General features: G+C 43.8%; 1 protein-coding gene across 1 annotated transcript in view; it reads right to left on the bottom strand.

Annotated features, from left to right (window-relative positions):
* Nucleotides 1–22,500, bottom strand: part of ryr2a (ryanodine receptor 2a (cardiac)) — a 106,626-nt gene that overhangs the window by 11,144 nt on the left and 72,982 nt on the right. The window contains exons 87-107 of the mRNA XM_061029149.1: nucleotides 21,886–21,962; nucleotides 21,643–21,716; nucleotides 20,342–20,359; nucleotides 12,114–12,194; nucleotides 11,242–11,330; nucleotides 10,882–11,010; nucleotides 10,520–10,624; nucleotides 10,081–10,162; nucleotides 9,834–9,992; nucleotides 9,598–9,752; nucleotides 8,017–8,232; nucleotides 5,799–6,071; nucleotides 5,320–5,526; nucleotides 4,938–5,240; nucleotides 4,640–4,710; nucleotides 4,159–4,303; nucleotides 3,880–3,966; nucleotides 3,045–3,314; nucleotides 902–1,032; nucleotides 709–751; nucleotides 90–223 (exon numbers count right to left, since the gene is read on the bottom strand). Of these exons, the coding sequence (XP_060885132.1) occupies nucleotides 90–223; nucleotides 709–751; nucleotides 902–1,032; nucleotides 3,045–3,314; nucleotides 3,880–3,966; nucleotides 4,159–4,303; nucleotides 4,640–4,710; nucleotides 4,938–5,240; nucleotides 5,320–5,526; nucleotides 5,799–6,071; nucleotides 8,017–8,232; nucleotides 9,598–9,752; nucleotides 9,834–9,992; nucleotides 10,081–10,162; nucleotides 10,520–10,624; nucleotides 10,882–11,010; nucleotides 11,242–11,330; nucleotides 12,114–12,194; nucleotides 20,342–20,359; nucleotides 21,643–21,716; nucleotides 21,886–21,962 (2,849 nt within the window). The remainder of the gene's footprint in view (nucleotides 1–89; nucleotides 224–708; nucleotides 752–901; nucleotides 1,033–3,044; nucleotides 3,315–3,879; nucleotides 3,967–4,158; nucleotides 4,304–4,639; nucleotides 4,711–4,937; nucleotides 5,241–5,319; nucleotides 5,527–5,798; nucleotides 6,072–8,016; nucleotides 8,233–9,597; nucleotides 9,753–9,833; nucleotides 9,993–10,080; nucleotides 10,163–10,519; nucleotides 10,625–10,881; nucleotides 11,011–11,241; nucleotides 11,331–12,113; nucleotides 12,195–20,341; nucleotides 20,360–21,642; nucleotides 21,717–21,885; nucleotides 21,963–22,500) is intronic.

Below are 22,500 nucleotides of genomic sequence, written 5' to 3'. Positions count from 1 at the left end.
ACATTGTGTCTGTAACATTGTGTCTGTAACACTGTGTCTGTTACACTGTGTCTGTAACACTGTGTCTGTAACATTATTGGAACACTCACACAGCAGCCAGAGAGCCATCTCTACGAGGTTTCCTCTTCTTATGAGCGTCGCTGAAGTCCAGAGCAGCTTTGTCCATCCCGAGCAGCTCGCTGATTCGGTCGTGTCCGTAAAACTCTCCGTATTTATCCATCACCTGATGACCACAGGAAAACACTTTACATCATCTATATATATATATATATATATATATATATATATATATGTACACACACGTGTATACTGTAAACAAACGGGAATAAAAGTTTAACATAAAAACGTAATAAAGAACTCTTGACTTCTCTCTGGATGCTCTGAGACTCCTCTGTTTGTATGAATTTATAATCATGTATAATCTCGGTGGTACATGTGCATGTCCTCAGTTGTAAATTTAGTCTCATATGAAATATGATTCAAAGTTGATAATATTAGAGAGGAGGTGGCTTCAAGTGAGACTAACAGAATCAGGAGGACGTGTCAGAATCACTGAATCTCTAAATGAAGCTCCTGAGATGTGTCATAAACAATCATTTTGATCAGCTCTCTGAGGATCTCTGTGGACAAACTCTCAACCTGACAGAGAGGATTATAAAGAATTTGATTGGTCGAGGAAACTGTCCTCTGTGAAACTGTGACACCTACCTTCCTCTTCACAAACTTATCCCAGTAATTATTTGGAAAAGATCTGAAAAGAGACGACACAAAGATATCAGTCACAAAATCTGAAAATTATTAAAATAAAGACGGAAGACTGACAGGGGGGAAAGAAACAATAATAAGGAAGACCACAACTGCCTCTGAATGTTATTGTTTATGTTTATATAAATATATTTACTGAGTGTTGATGACCAGTCTGTCCCACTGTCCTTTGATGTCGTCCTCTGATGGTTGTTCTGTGATGTACAAACCATCAAACTCCAGTTTCCTCGCCACTTCCTTTTCTCTCTTAAAGATCACCAATGGAACCTGCAGCACACATTACACACACATCATATTATGTATACAGTGTATATATATTAAACATAAATGATATGTACAGTGTTTATATATTAAACAATGATATGTACAGTGTATATATATTAAACATAAATGATATGTACAGTGTATATATATTAAACGTAAATGATATATACAGTGTATATATATTAAACATATATGATATGTACAGTGTATATATATTAAACGTAAATGATATATACAGTGTATATATATTAAACATAAATGATATGTACAGTGTATATATATTAAACATATATGATATGTACAGTGTATATATATTAAACGTAAATGATATATACAGTGTATATATATTAAACATATATGATATATACAGTGTATATATATCTTAAACATATATTATACAGACTAACATACAAATAATCACAAATTACAAAAATATCATTTGATTTGTTCCACACATGGCTATGTGGCTATCTCAACGCTTCACAGAAAGCTATCCATCCATTTTCTACGCTTATCCAAGTTCGATTCAGGGTGTCAGCAGGCGAAGTAAGTCAACCCAGACTTCCTTCTCCACAGCTACGTTTTCTCCAGATCCTCCTCCTGGGGCGTTCCCAGGCTCCTCCAGCGAGCTCTGGGCTCCTCAGTAAGTCACCCGGTTACCTGTCAGCTGCAGCGATAGATTCCTGGACTAACCAAGCCTGAAAGGCCTCCATCTCCATGCTGACGGATTCCTTCACACTGCTGTCCCTTAGGTGTCCACCAGCAGGTTCTTAGGTGTCCACCAGCAGGTTCTTAGGTGTCCACCAGAAGCTTCTTAGGTGTCCACCAGCGGGTTCCTAGGTGTCCAACAGCGGGTTCTTAGGTGTCCTTCAGCAGGTTCTTAGGTGTCCATTAGCGGGTTCTTAGGAGTCCACCAGCAGGTTCTTAGGTGTCCACCAGCGGGTTCCAATGGTATTCTGGTTGCAACTCTTAGCAGCCGCTTCCACAATGTAGACTTTGGACATGGAGCACTCAGACTCCATGACCCAGACCTCCCCAGTGTGTAGGGAAGAGAAATTCTTCCAGAGGTGGGAGTTGAAGACCTCACTGACAGGGCCTTCTGCCAGATTTTCCCAGATCACTTGCACTACGCGTTTAGATTTAGTAGGTCTGTCCAGCAGCCTTCCCCGGCATCCAATCAGTTGACAGTTCTGCTCCTCTCTGGAACCCCTTCCAGGACCCCACCCAGATACTCCAAGAAGGCCCCTAACTGCTGCTGGGTTCATATGCACACACAACAGCCAGAGCCTTCCTGTCCACCGTCTGTTATTTCTATTCTATAAGCTTCTTTACATTTTTTAAATAGAAATAACTCAAATTATATCAGACATTTATTTTGAATGACGTTTTTTACAATATCCTTTAGACTTTAAAAATTAAGATAAACTTTATTAAAATTAAACATGTTTGGGGCGCTGGTGGAGCAGTGGTTAGTGCGTGCGTCATCTCAAGCGGGCGGCCCCGGTTCACATCCCACCCATGGGTTCTTTCCCGCATGTCGTTCCCTCTCTCTCCCTGATTTCCGACTCTATCCACTGTCCTATCTCTCCATTAAAGGCACAAAAAGCCCAAAAATAAATCTAAAAAATAAATAAATTAAACATGTTTGAATATTTTTTTTAAATGACCTCTGCCGTGTTTAAAGACTCTGAAAGACTCCAGATTATTCTGGATGTTAATTTATATAAAACATATTATAGATTCATATATTCAAGTGATATATATGATATGTTTATTAACATGTTTTTTGTGAAAGAATGCTTGTAACTATTCAGACTGAATATGAATATTTCTCAGTATTATTAAATATCTCCCGGTCGACATCATTCATCTGAAACATAGTTTATTGATTTAAACTTTGAAAAAGTCTGGATTCAGTTTTAAATAATACTATCTGTATATAAACAGAGTATAATCCTTATTATGATAATCTTAATATTATTATAATATGTAATGATATGTGTGTGTAGTGGGACCTTGAGGCAGTAGTATCCGATGATGCAGAAGAAGGAGATGACAGTGTGCAGGATAGCGAGGATTCGTAACATAGGCTCCATGTAGCCGCTGCTCTCCTCCAGAACGAAACGCACTGTGACCGGCTTCAGCACCTCCCCCGCCTCCTCCAGCACCTCCTCCTTCACCTCCGCTGCTTCTCCTCCCAGAGGGTCCCACTGAACACTGCTGTCTAAACGGCCGCTCGTCAACACCACCTCCCTCTGCTCCACCACGGAGGAAGACGTAGAGACCTGCAGGGACAGAAATCAGGACTTTGACTGTACGGTAACCGAGAGCATCAACCACGAGAGGGAGATGAGGAACAAGCAATACTATTAACACATGATAACACATATATTATTACATTGTAGAACATAAACAAATGATAACATATATTATTACCTAATAGAACATTAACACATGATAACACATACTATTACCTTATAGAACATTAACACATGATAACACATATTATGACCTTATAGAACATTAACACATGATAACACATTATTACCTTATAAAACATTAACACATGATAACATATATTATTACCTAATAGAACATTAACACATGATAACATATATTATTACCTTATAGTACATTAACATATGATAACATATATTATTACCTAATAGAACATTAACACATGATAACACATTATTACCTTATAGAACATTAACACATGATAACATATATTATTACCTAATAGAACATTAACACATGATAACATATATGATTACCTTATAGAACATGAACACATGATAACACATATTATTACCTTATAGAACATGAACACATGATAACACATATTATTACCTTATAGAAAAGCAGGATGAAGTTGATTGCGAAGGCGACAAACAGAGCGAGCATCCTCATGTTGTAGAAGTTTCTGGCAAAGTAATTCTGCAGCAGAGAGCGAGAGAGGCGGAGTTAGAGTGATTCTAAATGATACAGGCTGTTTATTACTCTTTAATATTCACACTGTTTACATTTAAACCTATCTGCAGTGTAAGATGAGAGCTGTCCTCCTCACTGATCATAAACATCTTCCTGATCAGACACTGACAATATTAGAATCAATCACAGGTGTAGTACCAGCAGCTTCCTCTGGTAGGCGATGATCTTCTTCAGGACAGCAGACTCCTGAAGGTCGGGTTCATCAGACTTTGAAGTGTGAAGTCTCTTTACTTTGGGTATCGTCTTTTCCTTCTTCTCCTGTTTCTCCTGCTTCTCTACAACCCTGAAAACAAACACTGAACAGCTCTAATGATCCCAAACACACACTGAACAGCTCTAATGATCTCAAACACACACTGAACAGCTCTGATGATCTCAAATACACACTGAACAGCTCCAATGATCTCAAACACACACTGAACAGCTCTAATGATCTCAAATACACATTGAGCAGCTCTAATGATCTCAAACACACTGAACAGCTCTAATGATCTCAAACACACTGAACAGCTCTAATGATCTCAAACACACATTGAGCAGCTCTAATAATGTCTCAGATCCTTTAGGTTTCGTTTGTCTACAGCGTTTCATGAAACCGTTCACAGGAACATTAACGTACTCTGATGTTTTCTCTGGTTCCGATTGTGTGTCTGCTGTCGCCTCTTTCTCCTCACAGGAAGGACTCTTCGACTGAAACATAAAAACACACAAACACACCAGATAAGCTCAGCTTCTTTATCATCAGCACTCCTCTCTCTCTCTCTCTCTCTCTCTGTCGCTCACTGTTTGGAACAGATAACCTCAGCTACTCTATCCTCATGTAGTTATGATTTAAGTCCTCTCTGTCTCTCTCTTATGATTATTTAAGATAAATTGGATTAGACTTTAAACTCTAAAGAAATCAATCAGAGACCAACCTGATGCCTCTGTCTGAGCTCAGGTGGGGGTGCTGTGGGTGGGGCTTGGGGTGTTGGGGAGGGTACGGGGGAGTTGAGCAGCTCGGTGAGGCTGGCATTGGGGTTGTGGGGGGTGATCTTATATTGCCCCCCCTCCCTCCTTAAGTCCAGACCAAAGATGTCCGACAGCAGCTCTGTCTCGCTGGTGTTCACCGCCAGGTCTGCCAGGTCCTCCTGAGGGGAGGGTCTCTTCTCACGCTCCTCCCCCTCTCCCCTTACCTCGTCCTGCGTGGGGTCGGGCATGTTGGCTAGCAGTTCGGACACCTGGTGGGGGCAGGTAAAATATAATCAGCAACAGATTGTACTGTGTTCAGGTTTTTATTATATGATGATGTTCCCTCACCTTGATGGTCTTGGCCCCCTCTACCAGCCCCCCGCCCATGAAGCTGTTGTAGAAGATCCTGCAGAAACCTCTGGCCACGCTAAATGCCATGTGCAGCAGTGCTAGCAGGAAGGACCAATAGAACGCCATCAGGGTGGTCAGCAGGTCCTTCAGCGTCATGTTTTTCATCCTCTTCACCTGCTTCTTCACACTCTTCATCGACAGAACCTGCACACACACGATATCATATTTTTGTTTTTTCATCCACCAACCAACTAAAACGACTAAATAATGTTTGTTTGTTTGAATGGAGGTCAGATTGATCACTTCTGATGCATTCAAGAACGTCAGGAAATCTAAACGCTGATTGTTGATGCTGCGTTTAGTCCTTTAGGTGTGGGGCGTCAAAGCGGCCGTCAACTAGGCTTATTACACCGTAAGCCGAGGGAAGGGGGCTGTGTGTTGTTGTGTTGCTGTGCGTGGTGCTGTGTGTGTGTCACCTTTATTAACATCATGACGTTGTAGCGCAGAGCTAACAGAGCCATACGGACGGTGGTGACGGAGAAGAAGCCCATCTCAGGACTCTCCTCGTCGGGTTTCTCTCGCTCGCTCTCCTCTTTGACGGCCGAGCGCTCTCCGGCGTCGGACATCTGAGCTGCAAGCTGCATCTCAAAGATGGTGTCCTCACAGAAGTTGACAAACAGCTCCATTTTCTCCTTCTCGCCTCCCTCGTTCACTACGTCAAAGATGAACTGACGCTTGGATTCCTTCACCTGGACGGGAGAAAAAAAGAGAGCAAACATTCCCATTTAATCAGCCCTAACCCAAACTAGTGTCTGTAACTGTTTCCTGTCTGTAACAGTTTCCTGTCTGTAACTGTTTCCTGTATGTAACTGTTTCCTGTCTGTAACTGTTTCCTGTCTGTAACTGTTTCCTGTCTGTAACTGTTTCCTGTCTGTAGATGTTTCCTGTCTGTAACTGTTTCCTGTCTGTAGATGTTTCCTGTCTGTAACTGTTTCCTGTCTGTAACTGTTTCCTGTCTGTAACTGTTTCCTGTCTGTAGATGTTTCCTGTCTGTAACTGTTTCCTGTCTGTAACTGTTTCCTGTCTGTAGATGTTTCCTGTCTGTAACTGTTTCCTGACTGTAACTGTTTCCTGTCTGTAGATGTTTCCTGTCTGTAACTGTTTCCTGTCTGTAGATGTTTCCTGTCTGTAACTGTTTCCTGTCTGTAACTGTTTCCTGACTGTAACTGTTTCCTGTCTGTAACTGTTTCCTGTCTGTAGATGTTTCCTGTCTGTAACTGTTTCCTGACTGTAACTGTTTCCTGTCTGTAACTGTTTCCTGTCTGTAGATGTTTCCTGTCTGTAACTGTTTCCTGTCTGTAGATGTTTCCTGTCTGTAACTGTTTCCTGTCTGTAGATGTTTCCTGTCTGTAACTGTTTCCTGTCTGTAACTGTTTCCTGTATGTAACTGTTTCCTGTCTGTAGATGTTTCCTATCTGTAACTGTTTCCTGTCTGTAACTGTTTCCTGTCTGTAGATGTTTCCTGTCTGTAACTGTTTCCTGACTGTAACTGTTTCCTGTCTGTAACTGTTTCCTGTCTGTAGATGTTTCCTGTCTGTAACTGTTTCCTGTCTGTAGATGTTTCCTGTCTGTAACTGTTTCCTGTCTGTAACTGTTTCCTGACTGTAACTGTTTCCTGTCTGTAACTGTTTCCTGTCTGTAGATGTTTCCTGTCTGTAACTGTTTCCTGACTGTAACTGTTTCCTGTCTGTAACTGTTTCCTGTCTGTAGATGTTTCCTGTCTGTAACTGTTTCCTGTCTGTAGATGTTTCCTGTCTGTAACTGTTTCCTGTCTGTAACTGTTTCCTGTATGTAACTGTTTCCTGTCTGTAACTGTGTCCTGTCTGTAACTGTTTCCTGTATGTAACTGTTTCCTGTCTGTAACTGTTTCCTGTCTGTAACTGTTTCCTGTCTGTAACTGCTTCCTGTATGTAACTGTTTCCTGTCTGTAACTGTTTCCTGTCTGTAACTGTTTCCTGTCTGTAACTGTTTCCTGTATGTAACTGTTTCCTGTCTGTAACTGTTTCCTGTCTGTAACTGTTTCCTGTCTGTAGATGTTTCCTGTCTGTAACTGTTTCCTGTATGTAACTGTTTCCTGTCTGTAGATGTTTCCTGTCTGTAACTGTTTCCTGTATGTAACTGTTTCCTGTATGTAACTGTTTCCTGTCTGTAACTGTTTCCTGTCTGTAACTGTTTCCTGTCTGTAACTGCTTCCTGTATGTAACTGTTTCCTGTCTGTAACTGTTTCCTGTCTGTAACTGTTTCCTGTCTGTAACTGTTTCCTGTATGTAACTGTTTCCTGTCTGTAACTGTTTCCTGTCTGTAACTGTTTCCTGTCTGTAACTGCTTCCTGTATGTAACTGTTTCCTGTCTGTAACTGTTTCCTGTATGTAACTGTTTCCTGTCTGTAACTGCTTCCTGTCTGTAACTGCTTCCTGTCTGTAACTGTTTCCTGTCTGTAACTGCTTCCTGTCTGTAACTGTTTCCTGTATGTAACTGTTTCCTGTTTGTAGATGTTTCCTGTCTGTAAATGTTTCCTGTCTGTAACTGTTTCCTGCCTGTAGATGTTTCCTGTCTGTAAATGTTTCCTGTCTGTAACTGTTTCCTGTCTGTATATGTTTCCATGTTTCATTTCATGTTGTTCATTGTCGGCACCTGAGGCTTCTCCCACTGCGTCCGGCTGGACTCGCTGATCTCAAAGTAAACCCTCTCGATGCGTTTGGCACTGCCCATGATCTCGATGCGTCCCAGGTAAGGCTGGAAATAATTCAGGACGCTGTCGGCCAGCTCCAGAAACGTCTGCAGCCGCGTGTCATGAGGCATGTGCTCCGACAGGTTGGTCAGCAGGACTGCTACATTGAAGCCTATGTCCTAAAGAATCACAGAAAACACTTTTACTACACTCCCTCAACATGTAGTAAATGTGAGACTGAATTCTCTGAATCTATGTGAGGGTGTTTGTTCTCAGGAGCATGTGAGCTCTGACAGGAAGTGTGAAGCTAACCCTCTTTAAAGAGGAGAAAGAAGGTGACACACATACAGGATGCTACCAACCAGTTATAGTTTTTTTTTTGTTTTTTTTAAAGATTTATTTTTGGGCTTTTTGGGCCTTTATTGGAGAGATGGGACAGTGGATAGAGTCAGAAATCAGGGAGAGAGAGAGTAGGGAATGGCATGCGGGAAAGGAGCCACAGTTTGGATTCAAACCTGGTCCGCCCGCTTGAAGGACTACAGCTTCCATACATGGGGCATGCGCACTAACCACTGCGCCACCAGCATCCTACCAGTTATAAGCTTTAGATTCTCCAAATCCACATCATCATGTAGAAGACTGTTTAAAGCAACCCTAACCCCCTTAACACTAACCCTCCACTGTCTGAATGTTCTGGTTTTGGTCAATGGTAAATGGACATGGGCTTGTATAGACTACTCAAAGCGCTTTTACACCGCAGGTCACACCTACAACACTGATGGTAGAGGCTGCTGTGTAAAGGGACCATCAGAAGTAACTAATCCATTCATACACATTCATATGACGTCGTGACGAAGCATCAGGAGCAACTTGGGGTGAGTGTCTTGCCAAAGAGACCGCCGGACATGTAGCTGCAGGAGCTGGGGATTGAACCCTCAACCTTCCAGTTGAGAGACGACTCTACCAACTGAGCCACAGCCGCCCACAGATTGTCAGAACAATCCAACATGTCCAATCCAACTAATTAACCCAAAATGCATTTATAAATACCCCTGACTCTTTTAATCCAGCCTCACTGATGGAGAGTCGAAGGAAAAGAGCTGAATAATCGAGTACTCCTAATAAACCTGTGTAAGAAACTGGACCTGGGAACATTCCTGGGGCGGCAGTAGCTCAGTCTGTAGGGACTAGGGTTGGAGGGTTGCCGGATCAAGTCCCAGCACAGAACAAGTCTGGAAATTAGTCTGGTACCTGGAGAGGTGCCAGTCCACTTCCTGAGCACTGCCGAGGTGCCCTTGAGCAAGGCACCAAACCCCAAAACTGCTCTAGAGCGCTCGCTGTGCAGCCCCCCTCACTCTGAGACCATTAGTGCATGTCCATAGGATCCTGTTTGTGCATGTGTGTGTATTTCGGCCTATGTGTGTGTTCATGTTCATTAAACAGAGTGTAAAATCAAATTTCCCCTTGCGGGATTAATAAAGTAGATATTAGTAGTATTATTATTCATACATCTTAAAGTCTGATTCACAGGTCGCCATGGTTACCTTGGCCGGCTCATGAAACCTCTCCACAAACTCCTCGTAGTCGAGCAGCTCGTTCTCGTCGGTCTCAGCACAGGACAGCAGGAAGTCGGTTTCAGATTGGGTGTAGTGTTTGTGGCTCTCCATGGCTTTGTGGAAGTCTCTCTTGGAGATGACTCCTGCCCGTTCAATCAGAGATAAACCATCATCTCTCTGTTCACATATTCATGTTCATGTGATGTTTTTAAAGATAGGTTTACCTTTCCCGTCGGGGTCGTACTCCTTGAAGGCGTCGGACGACGTCAGGTCCTTCAGTTTGAGGAACATATCGAAGAACTTGAGGATCATCTCCACGTTGTTGGATGACTCCACCAACATGTCCACCATCTGCTTCCCAATGGTCCCGTTCACCACGTTACCTGTCCAATGAGGATTGTGTTATTCATGGTGTGTCTGTCGCCTCCTGTTTCATATATGACACAGGTATGTTCATGAAGGTGAACCCACCCTCCAGCATGGACAGCAGCATGACCACCATGTCCTTCTGCAGGTCCATCAGCTCCTTCAGTAACTCGATCTGACTGGAGTCCTGAAAAACAAAGACATTATTATCTGATCATCTTTAGACTAATATCCTGCTAACATGTTTAACAGAAGTGATTGAACATTTACTCCTCTCTGCTCTGACAGGTGACGGCCTGAGAGAACTGAGGTGGGATACACTTCACCAGTAGCGGTTATATGCAGATGATTCTCTGACATATTTCACTAACTTTGGTTAAATATTGTATATACCTCCCGTGATTAATGAGAGTGTGTTTTGTGTTTGATGTCTCTTGAACATGTTCAAGTCTGCGGAGCTAACTACCTGTGTAACTATGACATGAAGTATGGCGAGAGAGAAAGACATAAAGTACAGGTGTGTGTATGATTCTCATAAAGTCACCTGAGACAGTTTCATCTGCATGTGAGCGAAAACGTGAAGAAAGCCAACCACAGCGTCCCACAGCCGACTGTGAGCCAGACTCTGCTGGTTCCCGGTGCACGGACCCTGTGACATCATCAGAAACAGTCAGATGACCATGCATAAACAGAATGATGATGTGATCAGAATAACATCTTTATTATCATTATTATTATTATTATAATAAACGTGACTTGATCATTCACACATCAGAATCATAAAAAAATGAATGTTTGATGACTCAGCAGCACAACATTCTGACGCTTAAAGACATTTTGATGATCAGGGGGTCATGTGATCATGTGATCATGTTCAGAACAGTGAGGAGCTCAGGTGAGACTTACCTGGATGTACTCGGTCAGAGTGTTGAACACCTGTTTGGCCACATTTATCGCCTTGGAGAAATTCCTCTGACCCTGCTCATCAATCACGTCTTTACCAGAGTAATACCAGTAAAAGTCACTGATGGACTCCTGCAGGAGAGAGGAGGAGGAGAGGGAGGAGAGAGGGGGGGGGAGAGAGGGAGGAGGAGAGAGGAGGGGAGGAGGAGAGGATAGTTAAGAGAGGGAGGAGAGAGGGGAAAGGGACACCTCAGTAGTCCGTCCCTCTGTTTTAGGACATGTGGCAACAATAGTCTATTATTGATGTATCAGTCCGCCCCCTTTATTTAAAAAACCTGGTCTACAGGGGGTAACGGAGCTCACCTGCACTCTGAGGAGGTAATCCACCGTAGAGATGATGATGTTCACCGTCGTGTTGTTTCCTGTCTGAGTCCTCAGATAGTTCTGAAAGTCTGAAACAGGAAGTCACAAAATAAAATAGCTGATGTTTTAAATGAATAAAAAGAGTAATGTTCAGATGTCAGTCATTTAGAGTACGACATGAACATGAGGACTGAATGAAGAGCAGAGGTGGTTATAAGTGTCTTTAATCTGCATTCTCTCTGATGTCCAGCAGGGGGTGTCTGTTTGTACAGAAGTACAATTCTCTCAATCTCCAATTAGAGTCAAAGAGACCAGCTACCTGTGACTGACAGGTCGTAACCATGGAGACCTGAAAGATGTCTTGTTTAAAGAGTGGTTGAACTAAAAGACACTCTGAGGAGTCTTTAGTTAGTAAGACATTTTCATTTAGTTAACAGTTGTCAACATGGCAGTCACTTTCCCCTCCTATAGACGGTCTACAGTCAGACAGTACGATCAGATCTACACTGAGGAGAGTTAACAGGTCAGATATCAGTGAAATGTGCTCCGATCAGCAGGTGAAGTCAGACATGTAAAGTCTACTGCGAGCTTAGAAATCGACTCTCTGGTTAAAAATTTACAAACACAGGCTGCTTAAACCAATGACAGCAGAGAAGCCTTCAGCTCAGCAGGTTTTAGAACTTCATCTGTTAGAAGAATAAACGTTAATGTTCTCTCCTCTGACACTCAGGAACTGTTTTTATTTCACATCATTATAATGAAGATGAAACTCTACCTGACAGGGTCACACCTAAAACAGTCTGAGGAGAAGATTTGTGATGTCACATCCTGGTTTATTGAATCAGTTATTGTCACAAATTAAGCTCACATACCTGAGTTGTGTCCTTCACACAGCAGCTGCAGGAAGCGGAAAAGGTCACAGGTGAACTCATCATCCTGCATGACCTTCTCACCTGGCCGAGAGGAGAAACACGCACACACACACACACACATACACACACACACATTCATGCACACATACAACACACATGCAGACACACGTGTGCACAAGGACAGGAACGTGCAAACACACACACATTCATATAAAGACACACAAACACACACAGAGTCAGAGACAGAAGCAGACGACATGAAGGAGAGACGATGAGAGGGAACAAAGAGTTAAAAACAGATGTTTCCTCTCAGTCAGTCAGAATACACAACCAGTACACGCACACACACACACACACAAACACACTGGGATGAGCAGTGGGCAGCCACAGCACTCAGTGGTGGTCTAAAGTGGACTGGTTTAACCACGGCAGTATTTTACAGTCAGCTGTGTATGGTGGCTCAAAGGAGAAACTCACTGCAGCAACCAGAAAGATTCACATGAGGACAAACGTTCAGCCGAAAGGTAAAACAGAAACATCGACAACCAACATCCCGCAAACTTGTGAAAAACACCAGAAAACACACACAACAGTAAGACGCTGCCCCCCCCCCCCCATCACAACAGAAGTGCTCCAGGCCTGCAGGGGGTGCTCAGGGGAAGGCCTAGACGAGGCTCTGAATTTAATGTTTACACCTCTACCTGAACCTTGAACCACATAGAAGTCCAGACTGACTCTCCCCAGGGGAAAGGGGGGGCTTTGACCCCACCGATGATGGAGACACGGTGGGCTCTACCCCGCCCCCTCCTCTCTAGAGTCCATGCTCACGCAGGTTGCCATGTGGTGGACACTGAAGCTTCAGTGTTTAGCCAGCTCTGCATCGGTCTGTAAACCTTTCTGTGTTCTAACCTCTCTCCGTTTTTCAAAAGCATCTCCAATATTGATCCTAGTTTGAGCACGTTTCTGCTCGTGGAGCTTATTAGAAACATGCAGAGGCTTTTTAGGTCGGGTACAATCACTTCTATCTGAACCAGTTCTCTTGCAACACCTGTTGATTTGACCTGATAACTGGTCTCATATCTGGCAAACCGAGGGGCGTCCAAAACGGCTGTGTGGGGGTGTCTTAAAACCGCCTACCTTCTCTGGTCCAAACAAATCCAGAGCATTCAGGACCAGAATCTAAAGTTAGAAGGAGGACATACTGGCTGCTGCATTGTTGTCAGAGAAGCCAGCACTTCAACATATCATGTTTCCTTAATGTCTGATCATAGAGTAAGATCACGTTATCATTTCACTCACTACACATCTCACTGATTGGACCTTTAACTAATCCATTCATACACATTCACAATGGGAGAAACTCAGTGTTAAGTGTCTTGCCCAGGGACAAAAAATACATTTGACTTCAGGAGGCGTGGATCGAATCCCCCACCTTCTGGTTTAGAGATGACCAACTCTACCACTGAGCTACAGCCGTCCACTGTGTGGCAAATATTTTTTACCCACGTCCAGTTGAACATGGCGCCTCCTACAGGCCTGGAGCACTTATGTTACTGTGACTTGATATGCTGCGTCTTCTGTTGCATTCGTTTTCTGACTGTCTCAATTTGCCCCAAGGATTTATTTGCAGTATGTTAACTGGTAACGTACTTGTTTCGGCTTTTTGCAGCAGGGTTTTGTTATTGTTTTGTTGGACTTCTGTATTTGATGTTTCATTTGCATTGTGTCTGAATTTGCAGCCAGTTTGTCCTGGTGAAAATCTTTTGGTTTGTTGCCCCTCTTTGGCCTTCAGAGGTCTGGATTTGAGGAGGCTGAACAGCTGCTCTGACTGAGCTTAAATGCTGCTTTGAACCACAGAGTGCAAAAGTAAAGGAGGGTCAGAGAAGAAGATGAGACACAGTAACTTAAACTGTAACAGAAATATGAACAGATACATCATTACAGTGAGACAGCTGGCTGAACTGATCTGCAGGTCTGGAACAAGAATGAAAGTGCTTTTCTCTTTAAATGGCAGTGAAGCATTTTCCTTTCTTCAGATCAGTCCCAGCAGGATGGCACAGGCAAAAAGAGCCAGATTCTGTCTTCCCAAAGCCCCCTGCAATTTTCCACCTGTCAACCAGATGGCTTTACCCTTTCCCCCGTATACCCACCTGTCTGTCTCCACTTCACTAGCAGTCCCACTGCATGAGTACTTTACGCCGTCCCTTTCCACCACAGTCCACAAGTCCGCCTGTCCCTGTTGGTAATCTGTATACTGCACCCACTGTCACCCTGACAAAGACCCTCCCAACCAACAACTTTTCCTGCTGACCCTAATCTTAGAACCTGGTAATCCTGCCGCTGGGTTGATCAGAGTCAGGCCCATTCGACACCCTGCCTGTACCAGTAACACAGCCTTCACCTTACTCTTTGAAAAAAGAGAACCAAAATCACTGACCCTGTGTTCAACAATCCAGAAGATCAGCGCACCTCAGGAAGTCCCATCAGAATCCAAACCATCTTCATCTTCAGACACCTAGTTTCTCTTTGACATAAGTGGTTCACTTACTTACTGGGTTTATCTTTGAACTCTGACTATTCAGGACTGTGACACAATAAACTCATATCATCTCAGGTGGGCCTTTAAGCAAACACTGGTTTTGATGGTACACTGAGGTACAGGTATTTCATTTCAATAGTTCCTGAAATTGCTTCTTCCAAAGAACATGTCTGTCAGTGACTGCAGATAGCCTGACCTGCTCACACCTGTCTGATCCTCCCTGCTGGGACATCTGTTGGTTTTTAAGGACCTTCTGAAGGTCAACAGGAAGTTGTTCCCTTTGCATTTGAAAGAATAAACAAACGACTGTTAGGTGATCATGTAAATGCACTTTCAGGCTTATTCCAAACCCATTAAACCAGGTGAGGGGAATACAGTGTTCAAGGTCTCAAAATGTCAGCTCATATTTTATTCTTAACTTCTAGATAATTTGATATCTACCTTCAAATAAAAAAATTTAAACTTTGATAAGATAAAGACATCAAATTTAACGTAGTCCATGAAAAGCTATAAGGCTGTTACCGTACACAGCGTGATGCATGACTATACACAACCAAATTATGAGTTGAAAATACAATACTTGGGAGAAAATAAGTCAAAAGATGAAATCATAAAAAGGAAGAGTTATTCAAATTAAATGAAAAATCATGAAGGACAAGACTAGTGACCACAGACCACAGCTCAGTCCAGGAAACAGAGAGAGGAGAGGAAGGAAGCAAGGAAGGAAAGAAGGAAGGGACAGAGTTCATCTCCTCCACCCTTACAGTAACATGGTTGTATACTGACACCTCGGTTAAGTATAACACTTAAAAAGAAGAAAGGTAGAGCAATAGGTAGAGCTGACAGATGTAGCAGACAGGTAGAGCAACAGGCGGAGCTGAAAGGTAGAGCAACAGGTAGAACTGAAAGGTAGAGCAAGAGTTAGAGCTGAAAGGTGGAGCAACAGGTAGAGCAACAGGTAGAACTGACAGGTGGAGCAACAGGTAGAGCAACAGGTAGAACTGACAGGTGGAGCAACAGGAAGGGCGGACAGGTGGAGCAAGAGGTAGAGCAACAGGTAGAGCTGACAGGTGGAGCAACAGGAGGAGCAACAGGAAGGGCTGACAGGTAGAGCAACAGGAAGGGCTGACAGGTAGAGCAACAGGAAGGGCTGACAGGTGGAGCAACAGGTAGAGCAGGCAGGTAGAGCAGACAGGTAGAGCAACAGGTAGAGCAACAGGAAGGGCTGACAGGTAGAGCAACAGGAAGGGCTGACAGGTGGAGCAACAGGTAGAGCAAGAGGTAGAGCTGACAGGTAGAGCAACAGGTAGAGCAACAGGAAGGGCTGACAGGTAGAGCAACAGGTAGAGCTGACAGGTAGAGCAACAGGTAGAGCTGACAGGTAGAGCAACAGGTAGAGCAACAGGAAGGGCTGACAGGTGGAGCAACAGGTAGAGCTGACAGGTGGAGCAACAGGTAGAGCTGACAGGTAGAGCAACAGAAAGGGCTGACAGGTGGAGCAACAGGTAGTGCTGACAGGTAGAGTTGACAGGTAGAGCAACAGGTAAAGCTGAAAGGAAGAGCAAGAGGTAGAGCTGACAGGTGGAGCAACAGGTAGTGCTGACAGGTAGAGCTGACAGGTGGAGCAACAGGTGGAGCAGACAGGTAGAGCTGACAGGTAGAGCAAGAGGTAGAATGTAGAGCAGTCAGGTAAGGCTGGCTGAGCAGACAGAGATGAAAAACAGGTCTGCAACTACTGGAGAGTTCTGTTTGTTTACTTGCAGATGATTTTGAGCTTTAAGCGCTTAATTATAACCAACTTAACTTAACTGTTTCAAGAAGTTGACATAGCCTTTGATTTCAAACATGTTGTAAACATGCATTCTTTCAGGTCGCCAGAAGGGGCAGATTCCAGGGGTTGTAAAAAATTGTCTGTCTCTTTGATAAAATAAGCCTTCTCCTGAACTGATTTATTACCTCAGTAAAAAATAGGATATGCGGCATATAATAATGGACAGTCCTTTCTTTAAATTAACAAGTTATCTCTAAAAAGAGGATAAAGAAGAGAAAGGGTCTGCTTTTAAGAAAGCCTGAAAGACCCTTTTAAGATGGCCAGACACTTGCTAGAAGAGAAAAAGAGTGGCAGTATGGGCATGCTGAGAGAAGAACTTAAGGATCATCTAAGGAGGCAGATTTCAGATCATGCCCCATCCATGGAACTCCAAGCTGAGTGTAGTGAATGACGTAATTAGAAAAAGAAGGTCAAGCTTCGGCCCTGGACCTGGACCTGATGATATTCCAAACAAGTTCTTGAAAAAGAGATGTTGTTGTGAGAGATCTCTGGAAACTGATGAGGCTGATGTGGGAACGACTGAAGGGTCCTGTGAAGTGGTGTCAAGCTGTGGCCATCCTCATTCCAAGGGAACAAGAATCCTCTGCCTTTGGTCAATATCAAGACGTAGCACTGCAATGTATAGGGAAATATTTTCTTTTCTGTTATTGCAGAGAGGATAACCAAGTGTCTACAACAAAAACAATAACATCAACTCAAGCTGCCAGAAAACTGGAGGTCCTGGATGCTCAGGTTGTATAGAACATGAAACGGTGATCTGGGATCAGATGCAGCCTGACAAGAAAGACCTCCAAGCTTTGCATTGGAATTTTCCATGTGCTGCTGTGTATCAAGAACATCATTGAGAACTCCTCTGCAGATCTGAAGATTTGCCAGTGGTAACATGGTTACACAACTGACTGGCAGCTACTTGGCATGAGAATGGCAATGAAATCTTCACTTTGACCCAGGGCAACTACAGGTGGCAGCATGCCAGGTACTCAGGAGGTTGGCTGACACATAGAGAACATGAGAGTCTTGGCAAACTAAAAGGTCCCAAGAAGCAGCAGGTCCAGTTCATGCTAGCAGGGCAAGTGGGGCAAAGCTTCCCCACACAGGGCAATAATCAGTCTGACTGAGAGCATACCTTCACAAGCAACTACATTTTCCTACTGAAGTTACCAACACCACAATGAGACCTGCATCTCCCTGTGGTCTGAATGGGGTGCAGTACCCTGAGAGAGAGGCTGTAGAGCAAAAACCTGCCCAGTAGAACTCAGCTGCTGAGGTTTTGTGAGCCTCTCAACCAAGCGCTTCCTGGTAAACATTGGATCAAACTTCAGATGTATCTGAATTGATCTGAAGTAGGAGAAAAGAGAGGTTTTTGGCTCTTGTTTTGGAATAAACCAAGAACTGGTAGAACCAAGAAGTCTGCTGCAGTGGCGGCATGTTCCTGCCAGCTGCCCCACCATCCTCAGATATTCTGGGATTTAAGGGGTCAAACATCAGTAAAGTAAATGGTAAATGGACTTGAGCTTGTATAGCGCTTTTCTAGGCTTCTGACTAACCAAAGCGCTTTTACACTGCATGTCACACCTACACGTTCACCCCCATTCACACACTGATGGTAGAGGCTGCTATGTAAAGTGACCATCAGAAGTAACTAATCCATTCCTATGCATTCGTGCAATTCGGGGTTAAGCGTCTTGCCCAAAGACTCATCGGACATGTTGTTGGGGATCAAACCATTGACCACCGGTCATGGTGGCTCTGTCCTCTTCCATTAGATAGATGTGGCTCAGTCCTACACTGACTCTCCTTTAGTTCTGTATTTGTTCCCCACCAGCTCCTGATTTGGTAAGGGTTACTGTTTGCTGCAGAGCTGATCTTGTTTAGTCGTGTACTTCTGCACCTGGGACAACCTGGTCTCTCACAGACATCCCATTTACATTCAGCTCAGTTAAAATAAAGATTTGTGATCAAGGCCAAGAATAATCCTTTTATCCATATCGCTATCCTGCATTTTAAACTAATGATTTTCAACTGGAAATATATGTATTCCTTATGAAGGTTATTTCATGTACAGTATTCTACTGGGACCACTGAGACTTCTGGGACCACTGTCACCACTGTGACAACTGGGACCACTGAGACCTCTGGGACCACTGAGACCTCTGGGACCACTGTCACCACTGTGACCACTGAGACCACTGAGACCTCTGGGACCACTGTCACCACTGTGACAACTGGGACCACTGAGACCACTGGGACCACTGAGACCTCTGGGACCTCTGAGGCCACTGGGACCACTGTCACCACTGTGACAACTGGGACCACTGAGACCTCTGGGACCACTGTCACCACTGTGACAACTGGGACCACTGAGACCACTGGGACCACTGAGACCTCTGGGACCTCTGAGGCCACTGGGACCACTGTCACCACTGTGACAACTGGGACCACTGAGACCTCTGGGACCACTGAGACCTCTGGGACCACTGTCACCACTGTGACCACTGAGACCACTGAGACCTCTGGGACCACTGTCACCACTGTGACAACTGGGACCACTGAGACCACTGGGACCACTGAGACCTCTGGGACCTCTGAGGCCACTGGGACCACTGAGACCACTGGGACCTCTGGGATCACTGAGACCACTGGGACCACTGAGACCTCTGAGACCTCTGGGACCACTGAGACCACTGGGACCATTGAGACCACTGGGGCCTCTGAGACCTCTGGGACCACTGGGACAGAGGTCTGGGGTGATGTTACAAACGAAGGACTTCCACCCAGCAGACCGGATGTCTTTTCCAGTTTAAGAAGAAAGGTCAGATATGAAGTTTGAACTGACATAAGTGATGGTTTTTCTGGGTCATGGTGACGTATTTGTTTGGTTTAGGTAAATAAAATGTTATCATCTTTAATAATGTTGATGTTATCTTCAGGGTTGTAATGGGACAAAAGCAGCTCTGCTCTGGGTGAAAGAGAAAGATCTTTGAAGTGTTGCAGGTTTGAAAATACTGTCATAGATATACCTGAGTTTCAAAAGGTAAGTCATGTCTTTTTAAACAATATATTTTCTTGACTACACAAACTATCTACTACTAAGTCAGCAGCTGGTTCAGTTGGTTGTAGATGTCAATGAGAGCATGGAGGGTGCCGGACAGTTAGAATGAAGAAGAACCAAAACCTCCAACTACAAGAAGCACACACCCTGCAGAGACAGAGGTAACTCTCTCTCACAGTCACCTCTTTAACACAAATGCATGGAATGAGTATCTGCTCTAAGCTCTGATCTTACAGCCTTTTGTTTAGTTTTTATTGTGTTCGTTGCAGCCTGCAGAAAGAAGAAGAAGAAAAAGAAGAAGAAGAAGAAAAGGAAAAAGACAGACTGTTGATGTGAAGAGGCTTCACAACAGAGAACATCCATCACAAAAAACAACTCCATCACTGAGGCACAACAAGCAGCTGACTGCAAGTCGACTAGACGAGTGACAGGAGGGGGCGTGGGGTGGGGGGGTGATATTTGGACTGTGCCAGATCCTGTACACATCCTGAGAGGGAGGCAGACACCCTGAAGCTCTAAATCTGCCTGAAACTTCTTCATTTAATCCTCATTATTAGTTTCTTATCGTGGTGGAGAGACGTGACACTAAACCGTATAAAAGACAACCAAGGGAACAAATTACTCTAAACAAAGAGGGGGGCAGAGGAGGAGCTTAGAGCAGGAAATAGAGGAAGTATGAAGGTCTACACTCAGGAACTGGACAGAACTGGACAGAACTGACACAACGACTAAGCGACCTCCGAGAAACAGAGAGAAACAGAAAGAGCTCAACCAACACACAGGAAGATGGCAGGAGGCATAATTACCACGCTCATGAGTGATGACTGAGGAGGGGAAGAAAGTGCAGAAAACCAAAATGAGAAAAGAAAAACAGGGGGAGAAAGAAGGAGAGAAAGAAAGTAAGAAACAAAGAAACTGAAGATTACACATAGGGAAAAGAGAACGTTCAAAATGTGCAGCTTATCACTGTAGTCAACATGAAAATCAAGAAAATCAAGTTTGTGTTGACAGAAAGAGCTGCACAGGTCGGTCAAACCTGGTGAGAGGTGTAAGAAACAGAACAGACACCAAGGCTCAGCACTGTTTCATTCACCTGCTGAGTTCAAAGCTCCTATTTGAATTCATGACTGTATTGTTGAGACAACAAAGAGATTATGAGAGGCTGAATTGAAACAATAGGTGCAGTAAAGATTCATTCAAAGTCAGCGTTAGTGTCTGCCTGCTTTATAAAGTTCAAGGAGCATGACCACACCTCAACCTAAGCTCCTCCCACTTTGTCCAAACCTAACCCTCTCCTCCTCGTCTGCTCTCACACTCTGCACACAACCAAGACGCTCTCACCCGGAATGACGTTTCCTGTTCTCCAGTATGTTCTTCTCCACTCTTTAGTTCAGATTGTGATTCTGTTGAACTACACGTAGCATTGATAGACAAATATTCTCATTATGGAGTCGTATAGAGGACTCTGCTGCTTTGTTCGCTACTTCTACGTCGTTATTTTTGACCCTGAGACCAGGGGCGTGTCCAGACTGCCACCCCAGAATCCAAATCTATGGTTGGCTATTTGCATAATCAGAGGCGGGACTTAAGTACAATAACAGCTCCTTCAGCTGACTCTTAATCTCAATACTGCACCTATTATGACGTGATGATACTTTATGTACCATAATGACCACACACACACACACACACACACACACACACACACACACACACACACGCACACACACACACACACACGCACACACACACACACAAACACACACACACACACACACACACACACACACACACCTGTAGGTCCTTCATCAGATCACAGGTGGTGCATCAGAACAGGTAACTGTGATTTTAACAGGTGTGACTAAATGAAATAGAGATAATCCTCAGACTGCTGACAGGATGGAGAGATGATAAACACTGAAGCTTCATTGGATCTAAAACGATGAACCAGTTGGAAAATGTTCTCTCTCATACGACATCTCAGTGCTGCAGACCTCTGAGAAACACTCTTTGCATGTTGAGTAATCATTATTATGTAGCACTATGAAGCTAATCATTCATCTTCAGGAGCCTTTTACTGACTAAGTGTTGTTGTTCTCATACTGACCTGATCCCTCCTCGGTCACCATGCCCAGACCTTCTGCTTTGTTCTGACGCTCAAACGCATTCAGGTCCAGAACACTGAAACACATGCAAACACAGTCTGAAACATACTCATCAGAAAAACTGACTTTAAGCTTTGTCTTGTGTATTTGAGCAAACAGTGAAGAAACAGAGTCAGAACAGATCTGTCTGCAGGATACACACACTGTCAGTACATCCATGATATTATCAGGCTGTGAGTTTGTACCTGCAGGACTGCATGAGACCAGCCAGACTCTGGAAGAAACCCACGTCCTTCTTATCCTTCAGATAGTCCAACATTTTCTTTCAAAAACACAGAGGAGTCCGATTTAAGACAGGAGTGCAGCAGAGGAACATTATCATATAAAGAGAGTTGTTCAAAAAGCTACAGATCTTCAGTCAGATTTTTAACCAAAGCAGGGAACGAAAAGGAAGCAGCAGGATTCTACACTGCTGACAGTGTAGAATCCTGCAGTTCCTCGAGTGTCCACTAGAGGCTGGCTGCAGAAGAACAGGAAGTCACATACACACCCATTTAAAAAAGCCTGTTTTTACAGCAGAGATTAACATGTTTACAGCCTGGTTCAAAAAAAACAAATAGGTCTGATTAGTTCATGTCGGTCGGCACACACGGCACACACTGTACAGGGGGGTGAATGTTTTGATGACTCATCCGTTTTGAGTTGATGAAGGATAAAGTCTGGTTTATACTTCTGCATCGAATCCACTCAAATCAATCAGGCTTTATGTTATTCATACTTAGGGGCATGGGTTAGGGTTTTCCTGTCTTTAGGTCAACAAAGACTCATTTTAAACGGTGGTATCATGAGAACCTGAATAT

Source organism: Labrus mixtus, chromosome 21, assembly GCF_963584025.1.
Source record: "Labrus mixtus chromosome 21, fLabMix1.1, whole genome shotgun sequence".
Taxonomy (NCBI): domain Eukaryota; kingdom Metazoa; phylum Chordata; class Actinopteri; order Labriformes; family Labridae; genus Labrus; species Labrus mixtus.
This window is presented reverse-complemented; position numbering and strand designations above follow the sequence as displayed.